The sequence below is a fragment of the Callospermophilus lateralis genome, chromosome 11, assembly GCF_048772815.1.
Source record: "Callospermophilus lateralis isolate mCalLat2 chromosome 11, mCalLat2.hap1, whole genome shotgun sequence".
Taxonomy (NCBI): Eukaryota; Metazoa; Chordata; class Mammalia; order Rodentia; family Sciuridae; genus Callospermophilus; species Callospermophilus lateralis.
This window is the reverse complement of record NC_135315.1, coordinates 15,801,598-15,825,132: the sequence shown is the minus strand read 5'-3', so window position 1 is coordinate 15,825,132 and position 23,535 is coordinate 15,801,598. Positions and strand designations below refer to the sequence as shown.

Below are 23,535 nucleotides of genomic sequence, written 5' to 3'. Positions count from 1 at the left end.
GTTGGAGACCACCATAGCCCCCTGATCATCCCTGTACCCCTGCATTTGCTGAGCCTGCTGACTTGCTCTGCAGCTCACCAGCCCACATAGAAGCCTGAAATACATGCAACTCTGCGAGGCGTATTTCTCACCCACACCAGTGTTCACTGTGGTTGTGAAGGATCCTGCGTCAGCTACACATCAGACCCAAGTGGGTCTTGACACACTGCCTGAATTTTCCATGTCCTCTTTGGAGACAAAGCATATCTTTGGCTTGGTGAATAACTCCTGATTATTGGTCTTTTTCCATTTTGTGTTTTGCTTTGGAAACTCAAAAAGTGTAGTCAAAGTATGTGTACCTGCATTTATGTCAGAGATTTTTAAAAAAATACACCTCTGATTTTTGTGAAGAGAAAAAAATAGGGGTGGGGTTGGGGATAAGCTTTAGACAAGGAAAATATTGTTTTTCTGTACCAAGTGCTGCTTTCACATGTGAGGTATCATAATGCTATAATTTATGTAGTGGTTACAGTGTTGTGTGCTATTCTAATGGCTAAGTGTGTTTATAAGTGACTCTTCCTGGCAATCCCAGCAGATGGGATTCTCTTTTTATCCCTTCTCCATTTCACAGATGATGAAACTGAGGCACTGAGAAATTACTTGCCAAAAGGTACACAGCAAATATGACATGGGGACCAGAAGCTATCCAAGTATTTTTTTAAAAAAAAAAATAATACTGAGGATTGAACTCCACGTTCTTTTAAATTTTTTGAATACATACACATATGATTTTTTTGTTTTTTTCCATGTTTTTACTAGTACATTATAGTTGTATGTAATAGTAAGATTTGTTGTTACATATTTGTATGTGCACACAATAAAATAATCTAATTTGGCCAATATCGTTCCCCAGTATTAACACTTTCCTTCCCCTTCTGCCTCCCCCTGGTCCCTTTCCTCTACTCCACTGATCTCCCTTCACTTTGCATGAGATCTGCTCCTTTCTTTTTCCTTTCTAGCCCCCAGATCTGAGAGAAAACACAGGACCTTTGACTTTCTGAGTTTGGCTCATTTCACTTAACTTAATGTTCTCAAGTTCCATCCATTTTCCTGCATATGACATAGTTTTCATTTTTCTTTATGGCTGAATAAAACTTCAATGTGTATATATACCACATTTTATTTATCCATTCATTTATTGATGGACATGTAGGCTGGTTCCATAGTTTGGCTATTGTGAATTTTGCTGCTATAAACATGGATATGCATGTATACAGTATGCTGACTTTAATTCTGCCCCCAATTTTTTTATTTTGAGATAGGTCTTGCTAAGTTTCTGAGGTTGACCTCAGACTTGCAATCCTCCTTTCTCAGCTCTAGAGTCAATGGGCTTACAAGTATGCACCACCACCCATCCAGCATTTTAATTAATTAATTAATAAGCTTTTTAATTCCAAAGTACTTGCCCATCAACCACTCACCCTGCCTCACAGAGGGAGATAACAAGGAGCATCACAGGTCAACTTATCCAGAAACAGTTCCAGGGAACCTATAAACTCAACTTAAACGTGTGACCTCCAATGAACAGAGTGTGAAGAACAGTAAGAATCTGGTGCCTTCTTGGTTATGAATCTGTTTGTGGAGGACGCTCAATGGGCCTGAGTTGCTAGTAGTGATTTCAGGGGTTCTAGAGGGCAAGGATTATCATCACAGGTTCATGGTAAGGCAAGCCACACTCCCCAGCTACACTCTTCTGATTTGGGAAGAATCTAGCCTCACACAGTATGAAAGGACAGCTGGCCTGTTAAGTAGATGTCACAAAGGGATTTCACTGTGTTTGATGCTTCAGGTCTGAACTGGAAAGAAGGTTTGGCCTTGCACTGCCAAACTGGGGTGATTCCCGAAGTGCTTTAAGAAAATATTTTTCTATGGAAATGAAGAAAAGCAGGCAACTGCATTCAACTAGTGGATCAGCTCAATGTCCAGATAATTCAGGAAACAACTCCTCTTTTTCTGCAACAGCAGAGCATTCACTTCAATTGTCTGCATTGTCACCACCCCCAGCTTAATTTTTCCTGAACAGACTCAGCTTAAATTCTTGCCACGGTTGTAGGCTCTCATTTTACTAAGCTAACTGGGAACTCCAAGGGTGGGTCCACGCGAGTTAAAGGAATGGACGAGTGGACCGGAACACACCAGCACTTTGCTTTTAGGCAGCTTCTTGATCAATGCAGATCACTGCACACCTGATTTGGCACTGCCATCAATCTCTAGGACGGCTGTGCTAGACAGACAGCCGGTTCCTGTCCAGCGCATGACTACCGGGTCTTGGATATAGGCTCAGGCCGTGATATGACAGTGAAGCTGGCAGTTTGTAAATACTTCTACTATAAGTGACATTCCTCATTTGATGAAAAAGATGTCTTTTTTGCCAATTTGGCTCTCTTGCTTAAACCTTGATGTTTTTCAGTCTGGTAATTCTTCAAATTTGATTTTTCATAGAATGGAAGGTGAATTAATTCACTCTTTTTGTCAGTGCTGTAAGTTCCATATGGAGTTTGCTCAATCCGAAAAACATCTGTATTAATCAGACACACTAAATCATCAAGTGGGCCTCAGCAGTTCCTTTTAATGTTTTTACTCCCAAGATGACAAAGCAACAGCTACCAGTTTTTAGCAAGAAGGCAAAAAAGTCAAATTGAATGAGTGGAGTCCATATTATTTAAATTTACACTCAAAATTTTGCAATTAAGATATACTCAATTCAATAAATTATAACTTGTTTTTGAAATATTTGCAGCATGACCTCCTCTACTTTATTTTGGCCTTAAGACAGTTGAATTCAGAGCCTCAAGTCTTTAAAGTGAGAAATTAACTGTGGCGTTACTTTTCCCTGATTAAATAAGGAGCAAGAGATGTGGCTTTGCCTGAAAGTACACTGTTATAGAAGTTGAGTTGAGGGCTGGGGGTACAGCTAGGTGGTAGAGTACGTGCTCTGGGTTTGATCCCCAGCACCACAAAAAGAAAAAAAAATGTCAATTTGGTTTTTACTTCATTACAGCAATAAAACGGGGGTGGTTAATCTGAGTGAAAGCTGACATTTTCTAAAAAATGCATTAAGATTTAACTGGACGGGTAGTTGCATGACAGAAGCTATTTAGGATTAGGAAGTAGCTGTGATTCGGATTTTAATGAATTGCAGTTATTTACGAATTCTTCAGCAGTTAGTTTGGATTCCTTCCCAGAAGGCAGAACTCTCTGCCTAGTTACCCCAACTTATGGCTGGTTCCCAGAGGGTTCAAGTTTGTCCTATAGATGTTGGCTTTGATGGGAATGAGCCTGAGGGACTCTAATCTTCCCGTTGATTTTAGCTCCTTTCTGGATACTATTAAGTCACTCCCACTCCTAGAGCAAAGACCAGTCCGTGATTTGAATCACAGCTAAAGAGTGAATTATTTACCAAATTGCACAAAAAGGAAGGATTTATCAAGTTCCTTTGCTCCCAGAGAGGACAAACACAGGACTGGAGGACTTTATTAGTTTCCCTTTCAGCTATAAATTATGCCATTTGGATGCTTTTGAAAGCTCCTCTGGCCTGAGTCATAACTTAATACCTGGGACCAAATGCCTTTATCCCCGCAAGAAGGGTATAAAGGCAGCAATTCTGGGGACTGCCACACCAAGCAGATAATTGGCTAGAGAAAAGGGCAAGGAGACAGTTGGTTCTGCATGCCTCTTTGACCTGATAGTCACTGCGGAATTTACCATGTGCACAGGATCATTGAGCTCCCCAAACTGGAATTAGTCACTTGGAAAACACCAGGTTAAACCAACACCACTAATTTGATGGTTGTCATCGAGAAGGCAGGGATTTTTAGATGCTGTGAATTTCAATAAACCAGCCACTCACCTGAAGGGGATTTGGTGGTTTCTGATGATTTCTCAGGTTTCCTTGGAGTCATGGTACTCTTATGTTTTTGCTTGACTGATGTTTGGTCAATTGCTGGAAGTTTGGATTCACACTTAACCCCGCATATCTTGCTAGATGCTCTGGATTCAGCTACAGAATCATCCTCACCAGAACTCTATTGAAAATGAAAGATGTCTGAGTATCAGTGGCCAAGTAGGTCACCTTTGCTAGGTAAAGAAAAAAGAAATGAGGTGAATGTAGGGACCCCCGTCTCCAGCAACGATGTTGAAGCATCTTCCCGTGTTCAATGAGCCCTTTTGTGAGTTTTTTTTTCTTTTTTTTTTAATGGAATGGGAGTATCAACTTAGAAATAGTGGCAAAATTAATGAGGTTATTTTGTAAAATATTATGAAAAGAAAGAATTCGAGTCTGTTTTGCAACACATCCTGAAAAGAATGCATTTAATAATTCAGTGACCAATAAGTAGCTCATGTTAAAAGCTACTATACAAGGAGAGAAACAAACAAACAAACAGTGCTTTTAAAATTTCTTGCAGTTTGTTATTTGAACTACTTTGGGGGTGGGTGAGGGAAGATGTTCCTTATGTTAATCATATACTTGACGAGGAAAGGAAATCGCGATAGTGTGGTGGAGACTGATTAAATCAATCCTGGGTTTCAATATTCTGCATTATTGGGTGCAGCCTAAGACAGATGAATCTTTAAAAAGTCTCCTCCTTGTCAGTCTTCTATAAAGAAGTCAGCACAAATCTATGCGTGGATAAATCGTGATTCCTGCAGTGTCAGAATATCTCAACACAGCCTGGCAGATGCGATAAAAATTATCCAGGCGTTCAACGGTTTTATACTTTGCCACATTTATACCCACACCAAAGAAATGATGAACAGAATATAAGTGACTATCAAAAACCTGATATTCCAGGGTGATTTAAGTACAGCCTTATGACTTTAGGACCTGGTATTAGCACCATTGGATGGGCCAGACGCTGTGCACCAGACAAAATCACAAGGGTTCACACCACCCCCAACTCTAAGGGTGTTCCCCTACATTGCCCATTAGTCCAGTACTGGAAAGCCCTCTGTAAGTGTGGACTTTTGCAGACATAGGATGCTAAATGAATGTCCCCGGCACCTCCCCAGCTGCTGCAATTTGTATTGATCTTGCTCATTGTCCTCGTGGACAGTCGCAGCATTTTCATTTCACAGGCTCCTGACTCAGGAAAATATTCCAAATAGCTTTGAATTATTGGGTGCAACGCAAGACAAACTAAACTCTGAAAAGCCCTCTACTTGTCAGTCTTCCATATGGAAGTCTCTGTAAATCCACAGGTAGACAGATCATTATATTCCAAGACAATAAATCATGTTTTTAAATTTAGTGTTTAGATACAGCCTTCAGACAAATAATTATTGTGACTCCATATATTTTCAGACCAACCTCAGATAAAGGGACAGGAAGAGAACAAGACATAATGAATGGATTGGTTTTTTTGCCTTTTTCCCTTCTGATTGTGGGACTTAATAGAAATCCTTGAGAACTATTCTGACATGTCTAAGATGAAACATTAGGGTCATTTCTGAGCATGAGATGAGTTCTCTATTCTCAGAAAAGGAAGTGTGGGCAAATTTTAGTTATGATGCCTAAGACTGTCATTGTAAGTGGGTGATGGAAGTCACAGTGCCTGGATTTGGGTCCCAAGCAGAGCAGCAGTGAATATGGGGCAGAATTTCTCCAACACATTTCCCACCCGAACAGCTTGCTTTACTTTAGATGGTCAGGCAGTCTGCTCACCCAGAGGCCTGCACTTCAACCTTTTCTTTCCAGTGGGCAGAAAGGCAGGGCTCCAGGCTAAGAATTTCAACTCCTGCACTAGAGCATCAGGAACAGGTGTCTGCTTAAGTGAGTCCATCCATCCCCATCACCCCAAGCCAGGGCCCGGATTTTTGGCCTGCCCCCAGGCAGTGGGGAATTGGGAGGGGTTGGCAAAGAGCCTCTTTATTGGGTGTGTGTTAAGTCTGTGTTTATTCTTCCTTCACCCATTCATTACCTGGAGCCTCCAGGAGCACTAAAGAGGTAAAAGAGAGCGTGGCCAATCAAACCAAACCTGTCAGGGGAGGATGTGCACCTGTTTTCTGTGCACATCCTCCGCCTTCCTGGTTCCAACCACCCTTACCTTCCAGGTGGTAATCATTCTTAAGAGTCCAGAAATTGCCACCAGAAGTGTGTGATTTGGTCAGATGGAGACAGGAGTCACAGTAGCGAGACCAGTAATACTTAGGAATACGCTAATGGATGTTTTGAGGTCTGCCTCATTGAGCAATCTTAAGCAAGACATTTCAGCTTCTTCTGTCGTCGCTCATGTCCTCTCCTGTCCTGGGCCCTCTATCCTTTGGTGAAAACCCATTGTGCTATCTGGGGAGGATGATCCTTGGGTGGGAGAAATTGTAGTAACTCATTCCGGCAATAAAGTATGGTATTTAAAACCCAGGCACCCAGCTCCCTAGGAGCAAATCCCACCTTTGGAACATAATAATTGTGTGATTAGGTTTTTTTTTTTTTTTTTTTTCCCTCCAAGTCTGATTTTCTCATGTGTGAACAATAATATCCACCTACCTTTTTGTGGTTTCATGAGGATTAACTGAGATAAGATATACATATAGCACTATGTAATATAACACAGTAAGGGCCATGTAAATGTTGGCTTTCATAATTAGTTATTCACATCCAGCCACCCTTAAAATTAACAAGCTAATTACTAAATACTAACCACCCACGGGTGAAACCAAAGCCAAAGACTCCAGTGAAAAATCCTACTGGAGTTCGCCTCTTCCAAAGTGAGATGGACAGAGAGGTGGGTCAGTTCCTCCACAGCACTCTTGTTTTTCTCTACAGGCCATGCCATATATTTATTATAGTCATAAACAGCCAGTTGAAATTCCTTCAGTCTTAAGAAAATATGGTGCATTTTTTTCAGACAGTAAAGCTCTAAAAGCAAACATTTAATAATATTTAGAAATTATCAAACAAGCAATAATTAAATTTTTTGACTTAAAGTTGATATTTAAAACCTGTATTTTCCTCTTATAATTTTGAAAATAACAGTTTTCACCACTTCTCCATATGTTCCTGAGTTGAAATGTCACATGAAGGTGGAGGCAGCAGCACATTGCTATTTCTTTGCGGGGAAGAAAACCGCTCTATCATTCAGAGTCAAAGCCTAAAACAACGACAACAACAACAAACCCCACCAAATGACAAGTTACAACAAAAACCCAACCTATTAATACATGAATATGTTTAATATTGATAATTTGATAAAACCTTGTTTTTTATCAAATTATCAATTCATAAAACCATGCTAACTAAAATAATTCATTGATTCAATCTATCCATTTTTTTTTCCCTGGAGTATTGTTATTTTTGTATTTAAGTCTTTCCAAAGATCCCTTACTTTCCCTTCTGGCATCATACATAATAAAGGAAATACATTATTTTGCCCAGGGCTTGGCTCTCTCAAAAATTCAGAGAGTGGGGATGCTAGGTTGTGGTTCACAGTAGAGTGCTTGCCTAGTACGTGGGAGGCGCTGGGTTCCATCCTCAGCACTACATAAAAATAAATATAAAGTTATTTTTAAAAAAAAGTTCAGAGAAAGCCAGGTGCAATGGCACACATCTGTAATCCCAGTGGCTCGGGAGGCTGAGGCAGGAGGATTTCAAGTTCAAAGACAGCCTCAGCAAAAGTGAGGCACTAAGCAACTCAGTGAGACCTTGTGTCTAAATAAATACAAAACAGGGCTGGGGCTGTGACTTAGTGGTCGAGTGTCCCTGAGTTCAACCCCCGGTACCATCCCGCAACCAAAAAAAAGTTCAGAGAAAGCTGGGGGTGATGGTGCACACCTATAATGATGGGGCACAGTGACTTGGGAGGCCGAGGCAGGAGGATCACTAGTGCAAAGCCAGCCTCAGCAACTTAGCAAGGCCCTAAGCAATTTATTGAGAATCTGTCTCTAAATAAAATATTTTAAAAAGGGCTGGGTGTGGTTCAATGGTTAAGTGCCCCTGGGTTCAATCCCTGGTTAGCCACCCCCCCCCACCCCCCGCCCCCCGTAAAAAAAAAAAAAAGTTCAGAGAAAGAAGAGGTGTGGTTAAGGGACCAGGCAGCAGGGGAGGACTTGGATACGCCATGATGGTTCAAGTGAGATCTCCTGGAAGGTAGAGAAACAAGGACAGGGGAGTGGAATGCATCTCCTTGGGAATGTGAGGAGCTTTAAAAACTGGGATGTAGCAATATTGAGTGTGAAAGCGTAAGGTGACGATGAACATGGCTGATCAGAGTCTGGGTAGACTGGAGGAGGCGGGGACAGAAAAGATTTGAAGTTATTTTCCAACTCTCTTTGGTGGTTCCTTTCCAAGACCCATGAAATTGGTTCTGGGCTGGCACGCCCGCTGCCACCCTCCCCAGGTGTGTGGCTGAGCGCTGACTGACATGTTTGAAACCCACTTTTGCCGGATGTCAGCGATGGAAGGCTGAGCTGAGTGGATCTTATGATGCAGGGTGGATCAGGGCATGACTGATGAAGAAGAGGAGGCTGGAGCCAGGGAAAGATTGTGTTCATTACATTTGAAATAAACTTAGTCCCATGGGATTGTGAAGACCGTGATCAAGGAAGTGAACTTCTGCAGTCAAACTGGGACATGAGACCATGTGACTAGCATTGACTAGGGACCATGTGTGCAAACGAGTATCTTCAGAGTGCTGTCCCCAAAGTCCACATTCAAATTGTGCTGCAAACATAAAAATTGCCTTAGGGAATTAAGGATAGGATGCATAAATGGCACTCTGGTTAGGATGGATACCTTTACATATCAAAGAAGTATAAAGCATGTTCTACCATGGAGCAGTATTGTACATGGAGTGGGTTTAGCACCAAGCAAATTAAACTTTCTCTTGTCCAGAAAAAAGTCTAAGAGCAGCAAAAGCCTTCCCATGTTTTCAGGACATTTAGAGGTCACCAGAACTGTAAAATGTAACACCAGAGTCCAAATTAAGCTTATTTGTCCTTCCACCTAAGGATGTGGCTGCCAGGGGAGGCTGGGCAATACAGGGTCAACTTGAAAGCTCTTGCTCTTCATTTTGGCACAAGATGCTTTTTGGAGGCAGCTGGGCTGCCATAGACATAACCAACATGGCATCAGGTTCTCTAGAGAACTCTCTCCTGCCTTCAGACTTCTGATTTGCATGCTAGAAGGTTGGAATGATCCATCTGGGGCTCTCTCCTGAGTGGCCTCAGTGATTAAAATCTCCCTAACATTTGGTCACCATTGGGTCTGCTCTTGAAAGTGGAGTATGTGTGGGACTTTAGAACTTGCTTTGCAATTACTATTCATCCCACTATGGAATGCCCAGAGGCAGTGAACTACAGAAATAGCAAACATGACATACTTTCTGATGCCTGTTAGGTATTTCTTATAATGTACATTAACCATTGGCATGTTGAAGAAGCCACAGTTGACATGGGTACATGCTTTGGGTTTCTCAATACTGGGAACACCTGTGTTCATTGTTCTCCAGATGTCCTAGGGATGGGTTCTGTGTGGTGGGCAGTGGGTAAAGAAGCAGTATGTGGGCAGAAAATGGTTGGATTTTAAACATTTGAGCACTAAAAGGTAGTGCTTAGTACCACATCAAAATTTCCCCGGAGTTGGGTATTTTTCAGATATGGTTTTGCTACAATGTATGTTCCCTTCATCTTTATTTGAATTTATAGTCTCCTTTTAAGCTGAGAGGAGACTCTGAACAACATGAAGGGTTTGGCCTTCCAGTGGAGGTCATCCTTGAAAAAGCTGCCTACTCAAAATAAGAGGTCATGAAACATGGAAGGCAACGAGAAGCACCATATTCACCTGCTACGTCTTCAGCTGAGTGCCAGGCACTTGCAGGAACACAGAAACCAGAAGCATAAGCTGGGAGACCCAAGTGCAATGCCTTACAAGCCAAACGCAAAACCACACTGAATTAAGTGATAAACTGGGTCAAATCCAATGCTCAAGCCATTGAAATGCCTGAGAAAAGATGAGAAGTCAAGAGAGGTTGATGGTATGCGCTGGGACGTGAAGCATGAGCAGAAACCAGCGATGCTGGAGGTACATGCGAGCCATGTGAACATGGAGTGGAATCACACTGTGACTCCTGGTCAGTCAGTCCAGGGGCCAGAGTAGAGGGGGTGGAGGGAGGGTCTGCTTGCCGGGAGCTCTGAGAATCAATGTGACAGTGAATCAAGTCCATCTAAAGGTTTCTGAGTAAAAAAAAAAAATTGCTTAAAGTGGAACTTTAATTTGCTTCCTTTGGAGGAAGAAAACAAAGCATCCTGCAAATTTGCCAGTGAAATGGTCTCTCTGTTGTTTCTTTTCTTAATATTATATAAATCTATATCTATATATATATATATATATATGTAGTTATAGTAGGGCATAATACCTTTATTTTATTTATTTATATATGGTGCTAAGGATCGAACCCAGCGCCTCACAAGTGCTAGCAAGTGCTCTACTGCTGAGCCACAACCCAAGTCCCATCTCTCTGTTGTTTCAATGGTTTATTTTTTCCATACTTTTTTTTAAAAAAACAACTTTGTTTTATTTATTTTTATGTGGTGCTGAGGATTGAACCCAGGGCCTCACACATGCTAGGTGAACACTTTACCGCTGAGCCACAACTCCAGCCCCTTTCCCATATTTTCTTATTGGTGCATTATAGTTGTAGATGATGATGGGATTTGTTGTTATGTTCTTGCACACGCACATAATACAATGATCTAATTTGGCCGGTACCATTCCCCAGTGCCCTCCTCCCTCTCCCTGGTCCGTTTCCTCTACTGATCTCCCTTTGATTTTCATGAGATCTTCTCCCTCTTCTTTGTCTGTATGTGGTGCTGAGGATCGAACCCGGGCCACACGCATGCCAGGTGAGCGTGCTACCGCCTGAGCCACATCCCCAGCCCCATTCTTTTTTTTTCTTCCTCTCTAGCTTCCAATCTGAGAGAAAACATAGGACCCTCGAATTTCTGAGTTTGACTTATTTCGCTTAACGTAATTTTCTCTAGTTCCATCCATTTTCCTGCAAATGTCATAATTTCATTCTTCTTTATGGCTGAATAAAACTCCTGATGTATATGTTCCACATTTTCTTTATCCATTAATTTACTGATGGACATGTAGGCTGGTTCCATAGTTTGGCTACTGTGAATTGTGCTGCTATAAACATGGGTAGGCATGTATTGCCATAGTTCAATGGTTTATTTTTTTAAAGTCTAATTTTTTTTCTTTGTTACCAGTGAAATGCATGCTTATAGCAGAAAATCAGAGACAAGCATTACAAAAGAAAATTAAGCTGGGGGAAGTGGCACATGCCTGTAATCCCAGTGACTTGGGAGGCTGAGACAGGAGGATTCCAAGTTCAAGGCCAGCCTCTGCAATTTAGCAATACCCTGTTTCAAAATAAAAAAGTTAAAAAGGGCCAAGCATGTAGCTCAGTGGTAAAGCACCCCGAGTTCAAGCTCTAGTATCACACATACACCCCAGAAAAGAAAGAATATTAAAACACTCAAAAATATTTTGACCTTGAAATAAAAACTGCAAACGGGTTGGTCTGTAATCTTTCAGACATTTTTTATGACCATGAGGGAGACTACTAGCTTTCTACTGAAATCGCTGCTAAAGCTGCAGGAGTCAAAGCTGCAATGTGGCTGCCCACCTAGCACTGAATTTTTCAGCTGCACAAAGCGGGGCCTCAGGAGGAAGGTCTCACTAGGGGAGCATGAGCGGAAGAGATGTGAACAGTCTGCTTCAGAGAAAATCTCTGGCCTTGGACCTCTGCCTGCCCCCTTCCTGTGAGCTGGATTGGCAGCTTGGAAAGTCACATGCTGAAGACAGCAGCCTGAGTCCCTGGAAGTCTCCATAGAGAAGAGCAGCCTGCCGAGGTCATCCAACCAGGACTGTCATATGCAAGAAATAAACTTCCATCTTGACTGAGCCAGTGCATATTTAGTCTCTTTGTTACAGCAGCCAACATTACCTTAATGTGTACTATTATTATGCGTAGGTATAAAGATGATTTTTTTCTTACAAAGTAAAATTGCGCCACACATACTGCTTCACTTAGCAATACATTCCAGCAATAGACACCTTTCTATACTTCTTTTCACCCATATTGAGAATTTTCAAATCTATAGAGAAGTCGAAAAAATAGTATAAATAACCACATTTTTTTACCTTGTCAATTTGCTCTCTCTCTCTCTTTCCTATTCTTTCTCTGAATAATTTCAAAGTGGCCAAACTCCAATATACTTTGGCCCTAAATACTTCAGCATGCATTCGCCTACAAAGTCACAATACCATTATCTTACCGAAGAAACTTTAATAGTTTCATAATATTACCTAATATACAGAGCATATTCAAACCCAATTGTCCCCAAGATATCTTTTTTAGCATGCAGTTATTATATCCCTTTCGTCTTCTAATCTAGAATTGTTCTCTGCCCTTTGTTCTTTTTTCAGGATTTTTACCATCTAAACCAGCTGCCACATAAAATATCTTATGTCCTGAATTTGTTGCCTCTTAATGAAATTCAGGTTAATCATTTTGCATATGAATATTTTATAGATGATGTGGTGCCTTTCTTTTTTTTTTAATTTTTGTACCAGAGATTGAACCCAAGGGGAACTTAACCACTGAGCCATAACCCCAGCCCTTTTGAATATCTTATTTAGAGACAGGGCCTTGCTGAGTTGCCAAGGCCCTTGCTAAGCTACTGAGAGTAGCTTTGAATGCTCAATCCTCCTGCCTCAGCCTCCCGAGATGCTGGGTTTATAGGCACATGCCACCATGCCGGGCTATTGTCTTTCTTTGCACAATCACATCGGCAGCCACACTGCTCGGTGGTCCTAATGTTGCTAATGCTGTTTGGGCTCCAGGATAAGGTCAGGATTCTCTAGCACATCCTCCAGTGTAGCCAGCAAGTTGTCTGTGGGATGATTCTTTGACACTTGCTGAATGGCCTATTTCCAAACAGTTTCTCACCCAATGACTTGAGCTTCTTTTGATGTGTTTTGCACTAGGGCAGCCAAATGATGATTTTCTTTCGTTCTTTCTTTCTTTTTTTTAAGAGAGAGGTGAGAGAGAGAGAGAGAGAGAACTTTTTTGATATTTATTTTTCAGTTTTTGGCGGATACAACATCTTTGTTTGTATGTGGTGCTGAGGCTCGAACCCGGGCCACACGCATACCAGGCAAGCGCGCCACCGCTTGAGCCACATCCCCAGCCCCTAAATGATGATTTTTCTAATTCTTTCTTCTCTTCTACACTTACTAGCTGGCATCCTTCTCTAAAGAAGTTCATTTCCTTCTCCTTTTCCTCTTATTAATTAATTAATTGTGTGGTCTCAAGGATATGTTTCATTTGATTAGCTCATCAAAGTTTTTGTTGCTTAGGTTGTGCTAAAACCTAAGGTGAGAGTCTGTTGAAGGTAGCTTTTAGCAAGTCTTTGAGTACTTCTTTGTTTTCTGGTACAACAAAATACCATAGTCTGGGGCTGGGGTTGTGGCTCAGCTGTAGAGCACTTGCCTCGCACCTGTGAGGCATTGGGTTCGATCCTTAGCACCACATAAAAATAAATAAACAAAATAAAGGTATTGTGTTCCACTAAAAAAATATATATCATAGTCTGTCTTGTACTTTATGTGCCTCAGACCTGGAGTCAGTTATTTCTCAAGTTCTGGTTCCTTCTAGTTGAAAGCATTAGGTGTGTTCATTGCCATTGGAGAAGCACTATTTCTAGATCCTTCCACTGGAATGAATTAGAAATATGTATTTAAAAAATTATGAATCCACAGCAATATTTCTAATTAAAATTTAACACTACAAGGCTTTCCATTACTTCTGCATTTGTATCTCTTTCATATTTAAAATCTTTATTCCTTAATTATATTTATGTTTATTCGTTTGTTTTACCCTGCAGTAAACATGAAACAATTTCAGAATTATAATGCAAATATGACTGTAGGAATAAATCTGCTAAGTAAGTTTTATTAGTTCTTTGAAGTTCTCTTTGTCTTTAGAATATATTCCTCCTTGTATGAATATCATAATTCTTTTGTTGGTTCCTTCCAACTGTTTGTTATGATAAATACTGTTTGAAGAATATCATTGTAAATTTCAATATATCTCTAGTTATGTCTTTAAGTCTCCAAAGTGGGGATTATATCACTAGATTAAAAGCATCACAAAGATTTGAAATTTTTTTTTCTAAATCATCCTCCAAAAATATTGTATCAATTTACATTTAAGATATATATGAGAATATCAGTTTCTATACAACTTCTCTGTTATATTTAAAAAAAAAACTTTGTCATGTTTGGAGATGATTGTAATTATAATTTATTAAACAGATTCATTCATTTATCTAATTTATTTAAAATGTATATTCTACCTATTTCTAAGAGATGACATAAAGTTGACCTCAAAGACAATGGCTTTTAAGAACAGAAGGAGAAAAGGCATAAATCTGTGGTGAAAATACTCAGAACAGTGGTCACCTCTGAGTGGGACAGGGCATAGCTGGATGGGAGGGGCAGGAAGGCTCTTCAGAGAGTGGTGGGAACTTGATGGGTGGGGGTTGGCTAGCACTGCACATGCATGGTCAGAACTCACCAAGCATTACTCTTTAAGATGTGAATGATTCACTGCAAGTAATTTTTTTTTTTACCTCTAAAACAAAACCTGAAAAAACAAAATGAATAATCAAAACCACAAAACCCATAAACAAACAGGCAACTCTGGTTAATGATGTCCTTGCTGAAGTGCTTAGGGCTGCAGAGTACAATGGCTTACTATGAAACACACCAAAATACAAGATGGATGAATGGATGAATGGATGGATGGATGTGGAATAAAGCTAATGTAGCAAAATGCCAACAATATAGAAACTGGCTGCTAGGTATACAGATAGGTACTGTACAATTCTTTCAATTTTTCTGTGTGTCTGCAGGCTTTCACTGTAAAATGCTGGGGGGAAATGGAACAGAAATATAGATATATAGATATTAGGGATGTAGGATAAACTAGATGCCTTGTGGGAACACTACCAGCATGTGGCTGGGTTATTCAAAGGAATGGTGAAAACATATAGTCCATAATAAACATTTATTACATTAGATTAAAAATTTGTTCCCTTCATGGTATCATGTGGCAACAAGAAACCAACAATCAATACAGGAGTCAATATAAGATAAATTTTGATGCATGCTCAAGACTCTGGGGTTGATTCCCAGCACCACCAAAATCAAAGATAAATTTGAAAGTGGTCTTACACTTGGTGCTTTAGGCTGTTGCGCAGAAAAGGAACCTCTCCAGGGAGAAGGCAATGTGTTTTAATTAGCTTCGTTGTCACTGTGACCAAAAGATCTGCCAAGAACAATTAGAGGAGGAAACACTTATTTTATCTCACAGTTTCAGAGGTCTCAGTCCATAGATGGCTGCTCCAAAACTCTGGGCAAAAGGTGAGGCAGAACATCATGGCGCAAGGGTGTGGCAGAGGGAAGTGGCTCAGGACATGGCCACCAGGAAGCAGAGAGAGTGCTCCATTCACCAGGGAATATAAACCCCAAAGACATGCCCCCAGGGACCCGCCTCCTCTAGCCTCACCTCAACTGCCTATAGTTACCACCTGTTAATCCACACCAGCTAAACTATAATACAACATAACTTCTCACACTGGGGACTAGAGAATGTGAGTAAAAACAAGATCTTACTCTTTAAGGGCTATATTCTGTGAGTGGAGGTAGATTAATTCATAATAATTAAATAAGCATAAAATTCCAAGAGCCATAAGAATGCCACGGAAGGGGCTTCAGCAAGCAAATGAGGTGAAGTGAGCTCCACTTGTTCTCATGGCTGTGCCTGTGGTATGGGAAGGAGACGTGGGGCAGGAGTCAAGTGTGAGGGTTACAATTAGGTTACAATTTACATAATCTAATCTAACCACTGCGGTCACAAAGGGAGCTGGTGCTGCTGGGAAAGATACAGATGGGTCAAAAAGACATTGGGAAAGCAAAGTTGATAGGCGTTGATGATGAACTGAACCAGGGGAAAGGTGGAGAGGAAATGTCAGATTCCAATGATGCTACATAGAAGGAAGGATGAAGGGTCATGGTGGGAACTTTAGACCTGGGCCTGCTGAGTTTGAGGTGTCTTTGAGGCACCCCAGTAGATATAGTAAATAAACAGTTGGGATATATAAACAATTAGATCTGGAGATCAAAAATGAACTTTAGGTTGGAAATACAGATTTGGGAAGCACTGGTCATTAACATCTTGACTTTGGCAGTTAAATGTTCATCAGATAACTAGAATACACAGCTTCTTAGGGAAGAAAAGCCTTTGCCATGAACTTGGATGGCAAAAAAAAAAAAAAAAAATCATATCTTTCTAAAGTTCCACTAACCCTGTACCTGAAATCTAAGCAGATCTTTCATCTATGAATGCAGGCAACAAACCACAAGTAGTATTAGCAGGACCTGTGATTTTTGTCACCAATGGAAATCACAGATATTTTCGCATCTCATTAAATTCATTGCAGATGTCTCAAAATACCCTTTACGCCCATCACTTGTTATTTAAAGTGTTAATAAGGAAGCATACATATTACTGAATCACAAATTTCTAAAAATATTTTGATGACTATTTCAATAAAAGTGGTTTCCTTTGAAAGCCTGTGTACCTTATTTTATACATTTGGAAATATTATTCTGAGAAGGGGATGCACTCGCGGCCAAGAGGTTTGTGGCACAAAAATAGCCTAAGACCCCTGGTGTAGAGTGGAAGAGAAGCGAGCCTCGAGGAATCCCAGGATTCAGAGCCAGCTGGAGGAGGATGAGAAGCAGAGATGAGAGACCGCCTCCAGAGACAGGGAGGAAGCCAGGGGGAGAGCTGCTTTGCAGATGCTCAGGGGGCAGCATGTGGAGGAGGCAGCAGCCAACAGAGTCCAAAGCTGCCCCAAGGTCAAGCGCGGTGAGGACCAAAAGAGATCTGCAGCATTCAGGGATGTGGAAGTGGCTCGAGGAAGAGCCATTTCTGTGGAATGAGGAGTGTGAAGCCAGATTGGAGTGGGCTGGGGCGTGAGTAGGAGGTGGGGAAGTGGAGTCAGGCAGTGTAAATGATTCTTCTGGGAACTTTGGCTGTGAAAAAGAAATAAGTGGAGGGGAGTGTGGGATAAGGAAGGGCTGTTCTGTTCTTTTTTTTCTTTTTTTTGGTGAGAGGCCTTAGATTACGATTACCCGCTGATGGGAACACTCTGGTACCAAATTGGAGGTACAGGCAGGGAAGGGAGGGACTAAGTAAGGTCCTGAGAAGGGCAAGGGGGTGGATCCTGACACAGGTACAGAGGTTGATTTTAGAATCTGGGCATATGGTGTGGGGTGGAAGAAAAAAGGGATTGAAGACTGGGGAGAAGGAAGGAGGTTTGAGGTGGAAGAGAGTTGGGTAGAGTAACTGGGCAGCTTTGAGGAGTTCCAGGAGGTTGGTGGCTGTAACCTTTCAGTGACACCATTATTCAAAAAGTGGAGTGATTTTTCTTGAGCAATAGACAGTGACCGGAATATAGGCCCAGAGACTGGATGTGCAGAGCTTGATGACAGGTGTGAAAAAAGACAAACGAATAAAGAATTACAAAGAGGTAAAGAATTATGCAAAGAATTACAAACCTAAATTACAGAATTTAGGTTGCTTAGAAAGGAGATACCAGTACAGAGCGGGGTGATCATAGGGCAAAGGGAGAAGAATCCCAATGGAACAGAGATTCCCAAGAGGTCGAAGATGTCACACTAGAAGTGATGGATTCACAGAGCTGGGAGGTCTAGAGAGCAGTAATGACAGGATCATTTGGGGGGTGACATCAGAGGTCAGGGATGTGCCTTGGGGATAGGTGCAGCAGAACAGAATGGAGCAGGGCTCTTGAGAAGCATCAGGAACTGAGGAGCCAGGGTGTGGCTGGGTTATCCAGGTGGTTGCTGAAGTCGGCAAGGACGGTGGCAGGAAATCAGGAGATGGGGTGGACAGAGACTGAACTGCTTACCAGAGCCTTCACTGAGTAAAGGAGAGTGGCCAGGAGACTAATGGGGATGACCAATGGGGGAAGGCATTGGAGTGAAACAGCATAAACCAACAGAGCAAGGAGAGCAATGGTTTGGGAGCAGAACTGGGGAGCAAGGACGCCCTCCAGCTTCCTGGTGGAGTTGCTGGAGTGGCAAGGAGAGCGCCCCCTGGAGGACGGTTAGGAAGGAGCATCCTCAGTGAAGAGGCAGCCTTCCCTATATGGCAAGGAGTCATAGGGAAGCTCTGGCAAGAGGGCTGACACACATTTCCTGCTGCAGGGAGACTGGACGCTGGCCATATCCCAGATGAGGCTTGATTAGGCCCTCTTCCTTCCTCCTGGAAAATCCTCCCTGCCTCAGCTCCCCACCTCATACCCAACTCCCCAGATCTTGACCATGAAATTAGGATCAGCTTAAAATCTGTAGGCATTTATATAACCTTATTTACCAACTCTAAACTACTTGAGGGCGGGGCATGGTTTATTCATTACTATATCCCCATAGTACCCAACACAGTGGTTTATACACAGTGATTTATAATTTTTGCATTTTATTTTATTTTTTAATTTTGCTTTATTTTTAATTAATAATTGCATTATAATTTTTAATGAATAAAGCAATATAAAACACTGTTTTAGGATGAAATGCCAGGTGTTATAAAATATATTTAGTGCAGGTATGCACCTGAATATTATTATCTCGTAATTGAAACGTTTTTAAGTTTTGATATCTGAATTTTAATTGGTTTTTAACAAGTTTTTTGGTTTTAGAGATTAATTGTTACCATTTTTTAAAAGTAGGTAATTTTAATAAAATGTAGTAAACTTGAAATATATGCTATTACATACAAAGAAAAAAAAGATATTTTATCATAATCTTCTCTCATGCAATTTCTGAGCTGCTAAATCTAATTGACACAGGGAGCTCTTTGGGTCAGAGGCCACCAATTCTTGGCACCAACATTTTCACTGAACAGGGATCACAACTGGTGTTGGTATCAACTCAGCCACATGGTAGAATCACCCTGGTGGAAGGAAGCGGTTGTCTTATCTGCTGAAAGAGGCAGGACACCTTTCTGGAACCAATCACAATTTAAACTGACAGTTGCCTCATTTGAATGTCATGCCCTATTTTTAAATTACCTAGTGGAACTTAGACAAAGTGCAGAAGTAAAGGAGAAATGAAGCACCACTGGCTTTGGCGCAGATAGTTTTCATTCATTTACTCCATTACTGCTGCTTCAACCTTCAGACCTCCAGAGCTGGTTTGCCTGGAGAGGGGCCTGTACCCAGCATGCATCTACAACCTAATCATAAAAGAACTAGCCAGTTCAGTCTGGTGAGTTATCCTGCAGAACATTCAACCACAACGGATGACCTCAGTTGTAAAGTCCAGGCAAGTCCTGAGTCACCTCTGGGCCGAGTTTCCTCTGTTGACTGAGAGCCACAGCCCAGCATTCTGATGTCTTTGTGTGTTTGCCTACCTGTGACCAAGGGAACTTACCCAGGCTTGAAGGAAGAAGTCATTTGTCTCTTGGCAGAATGGTCTACCAGGAATTTAGCTTTTTACTCTGGTCACCAGCATTTCAGGGATTTGTGGTTCATAACCGACTAATTTTCAAGCCCAAACTGGTCATTGTCGATTCACAGTCTCACCAAACCACACTCCTCTCTTGATAATTTCAAAGCCAGGTCAGACAGAATTCTCCATTCAAAGTAATGCTGTCCTTTGTCTTCTCTCATGCAGGGTGGCTTTTCTGTCCTTACAGTTGTGACTTTCAATATGTGCACATTCCTAATACATTAGGTATCAAGCATTGAGCCCCTATTTCCTGCCAGGTATTGGAAAAGTAACAGTAAACAGTGGCATCTTGTGACTACCTCTGAGTCTAAGGGAGGAGGAGGCAGACAAGATGTACCCATGGTAAAAGATGTACCCAAGGGTGTCCTGAGAACACACAAGAAGGATAAGAACAGCCACTGGATGTCCAGGAGAAGCCCTCGATACTCTTCTTCACAGAGGGCATGCCCTCATAGTTGAGGATGTGCGGGGTGTCCGCAGGGGTCAGGCCAAAGAGGGCCTTGAGTGCCTTGCTAAGTCTTTGGACTTGATCCCAAAGACCATGAGGAAGTAGTGAAGAATTTTTAATAAAGGACTGTTGTGATCCATTTTGCTTCTAGATAAGATGACGAGAGGAACGATCCCTACAATGATCCAGACCAAAAAAAAAAAAAAAAAAAGAAAAAAGAAAAAGAAAAAAAAGAAACAAAGACAGGGCCCAGCAAAGGGAAGTGATGATGGGCAGAGTCAAGAGAGGAGATAAGACAGACAGGCTTTGTGTCTGACTGCTCTGAAGTGTGAGGAGGAGCAGAAGGAAGAGGGGGAGGAGTCTAAGACAACTTGCAGAATTCTGGCTCAGGCAGAAATTACCAAATCAGGAAGAGGAACCAATTTAAGGGGAGATGGTGCATCCAGCATCTTGAGTCTGAGGGGTTTGATCCCACAGATCTGCGCTTGTCAGAAGATGGGCTGCACATTCCCTCTCCGTGACGCACACGGCCTGCTCCAGATGCCCTGTGCACAGCTGCCTTATCACTCAGGTGCACCTCCAGGGCCCAGAATCTGCTCTGAAGTCAAGAGGGCAGCTGTGACAAACACCTCACCAGGTGTGAGAGATGACTCACAGCGGGCCAGGGCAGGGCCCTTAGCAGTTAGAGTCAGTGTGTGTGGGCGTGACCGCCTCATCAGCCCACAGCCTGGGGCCAGGGGAAGGAAGGCCCGGCCCCCAAGGAATCTGACAATGGACCCGCAGAAGCTGGAGAAGATTACAAGCATGACTCACAGAACACATAGGCCACGTCCCAAGCTGTGGCTGCTTTCGTGACACTGTTCAGGGTGTCAGTGGCTTGACACTGACAGATTAATGGGAGAATAACTCCCTAAGAGCCCTTTGAAAGAGGAGAAGCTGAAGGCTTCACAGGAAGAGTAGGATGGATAAACAGGTAAGGAAAGGAGATATGCAAATATACCCAGGTCACAGGAAAAACACAAAATGCAAATCGAGCCAGCTTTCAGGGACAGTTTGGTCACCGGGAAGCCAACAAGTGCCAGGAGATGCAGTATGCAAAGTATTGCATTGTGGATTCTGCAGGTCCAGCTTCTGGGAAGCCAAACTCTTTCCTGGCTCATGGGTCTTGTTTTGTTTTGTGTTTTAGATTTGACCATCTGGAGCAGCACTGACCCGCACAACTTTCTGCAATGATGAAAATGCTCTGTGTCAGCACAGTGGAGCACGGCAGACTCTGACCCAGTGGAACATGGCTAGTGTGACTCAGGAATTAAATTTTAAATTTACTTCTAATTAATTTAAATGTGAATAGCTACACATGGCATGTTACCACTGGCATTGGACACCACAGTTCTAGACCTCTGCTGCCCTCATGGAGGGGTGGTAGACCTGCTGATTTTTTAAACCATTACAGGTTGCATTTTAGAGCCTTTTTTTTTTTTTTAATCTCCCAAGTTTGTGTGGATTCTCATGGATAAAACAATTAAAAATGTGTGTGTTAGGAAATAGCCTTCTCCTGAAACTTACCTTGTTTGCTGGGAGGTTCAGGTGACCTCACCGATGTAAACATCACACTGAGCGGGCCTGGGCTACAGCCAGTTGCTTCTTGGTATCAGGTTAACTGCCTACGCCTTCTTCCAATGTAACCTTGGGTCCTTGTGACCTGCAATCTAAATATTTAATAGCTTGGTTGCTGAGGGTTCCTATCAGCCAAGGAAAAGGTGCTCTTGAAAAACTGAGGGCTGATCTCCATTTTCCTTCCCAACAAAGAAAATGCAGTGACAATATGTTCTCAGGGCTTGAGGCTGGTGCATTGGGAACAGTCTCTCTTGCAGCAAGGATACAGGATCTCCAAAGATGAGAAGGACTTGTAGCATGTCTCTTCAGAGAAGCTTGCTGTCCTCCATGTCCTGGGTTAATCATTTTCCTCATCTTCTACAAAGGAGTTGGGGCTTCTGTCTCTTCTCTGCTGAGGTTTGAAAGGATGAAAAATCCTGGTGCCCCTGTCAATCACAGCAGGTCCTCCAAGCCAGCAGCAATCCCTAGGGGCACCTGGGAAAGAGGAGAGCTATTTTCTCCTTATATGGAGACTGCTTTGCTTCCTGGTCCCCTAAATTATCCAATTTCTAGTTGGATATGTGAAGCTACTGTTTATTTCCATGTTAAAATTCTGATTAAGCTGTTTAAGAGGTTATCTGTAACCCTGAGAAAGGTCTAAAATTAGGTTGGCCTTTAAAAATGTGGCCTGGATGGGGCTGAGGCAAAAAGAGGAAGAGCAGAAACGATTCCTCTACTGAAGCCAGTCACAGCATCATTTGCAGGTGGCACTGGACACCCGTGACAGTTTATATGTATTCAAATGTTAGTATGTCACTTGGGGATCTCCCTTATTTTCACAATCATCCCCACAAGATAAGCACAATAACAAGTATCCCCTTGATGGGAAATTGAAATGCTTCAAAGGCAAACGGTTTGCCTGAATTCACACTGTAAAGAGGGACAGAGCTGGCCTTGATTAATATTTTTTATTATGCCAAATCACAAGCTGAAGTGTATTTAGGAGGTACCACTTTAAAGAACCACTCAGCAGGGGCTTGATAGGAATTGCTTATTCCTAGATTTAAATTAAACACAACCTCTTCGTACCCAGCAGTTAGAGCCATTGGTTGTAGTGAGGAGGCTGTGCCATGGTGGAGCAGCCACCAGGGTAACTATGTTTGGGGACATGCCCACCTCTAGGCAGGTGTCTGGAAATGACAACTTGACACTGGAGCCATCACCTGATGGTAAATGCCTTGCTTGTTCCAGGCTCATCAGAATTGTCACAATGCGAATCTGAGTTAAGAAATGAACAAGTGATGAAAATTGCAATTCAAGTGTCAAAATTTGGTCCTGGCATGCTCCACATAGTGACAGAATGGTGGAAGAATTTCCATGGAGCAAGCAATTCACTTTCATACTAGCCACTCACTAAGAGAATAAACCTGCCTCCACAAATCAGAGGCAAAATGTTACTTAGAGGTTTCAGCACTGCAATCTCTGGAAGGAAATTACTCGGGGAATTTGCACCAAGGGAGGGGGACTTCGGTGGGTTCACACTGGCTCTCTGAGCAGCTTCCTTCTCCTGCCCCTCTCTGATTGACAGATATTTTGGCACTCTAGCTCCTGATGTGACATTCAATACGCTGAGCTCTGGAAATTGGATCTGTCTGGCCTGGTTCTCCTTTGGGAGATGCCAGCTTTCTTGTCTCTTATTTCTTATAGTCTCTGGGAGACTAGGTCCAGGATCTCCCTGGTGTTATGGACACTGAGAAAAAAAGCTTATTAATAAGTTGCGCATTCCTTCAGGAATTGAGATATGGCAGGACATCTCCAGGCTCTGAAGGCTTAAAGACAATCAGATTTCGTA

General features: G+C 42.1%; 1 protein-coding gene across 3 annotated transcripts in view; it reads right to left on the bottom strand.

The window, feature by feature from the left end:
* Nucleotides 1-23,535, bottom strand: part of Marchf10 (membrane associated ring-CH-type finger 10) — an 81,529-nt gene that overhangs the window by 45,121 nt on the left and 12,873 nt on the right. For 2 of the 3 annotated variants that reach the window (XM_076870971.2, XM_076870972.1), the window contains exon 3: nt 3,890-4,064. In XM_076870971.2, coding sequence (XP_076727086.2) covers nt 3,890-4,064 — 175 coding nt within the window. Of the gene's footprint in view, nt 1-3,878; nt 4,065-23,535 lie in introns of all 3 variants that reach the window. The other variant, XM_076870970.2, reaches the window with a different exon arrangement.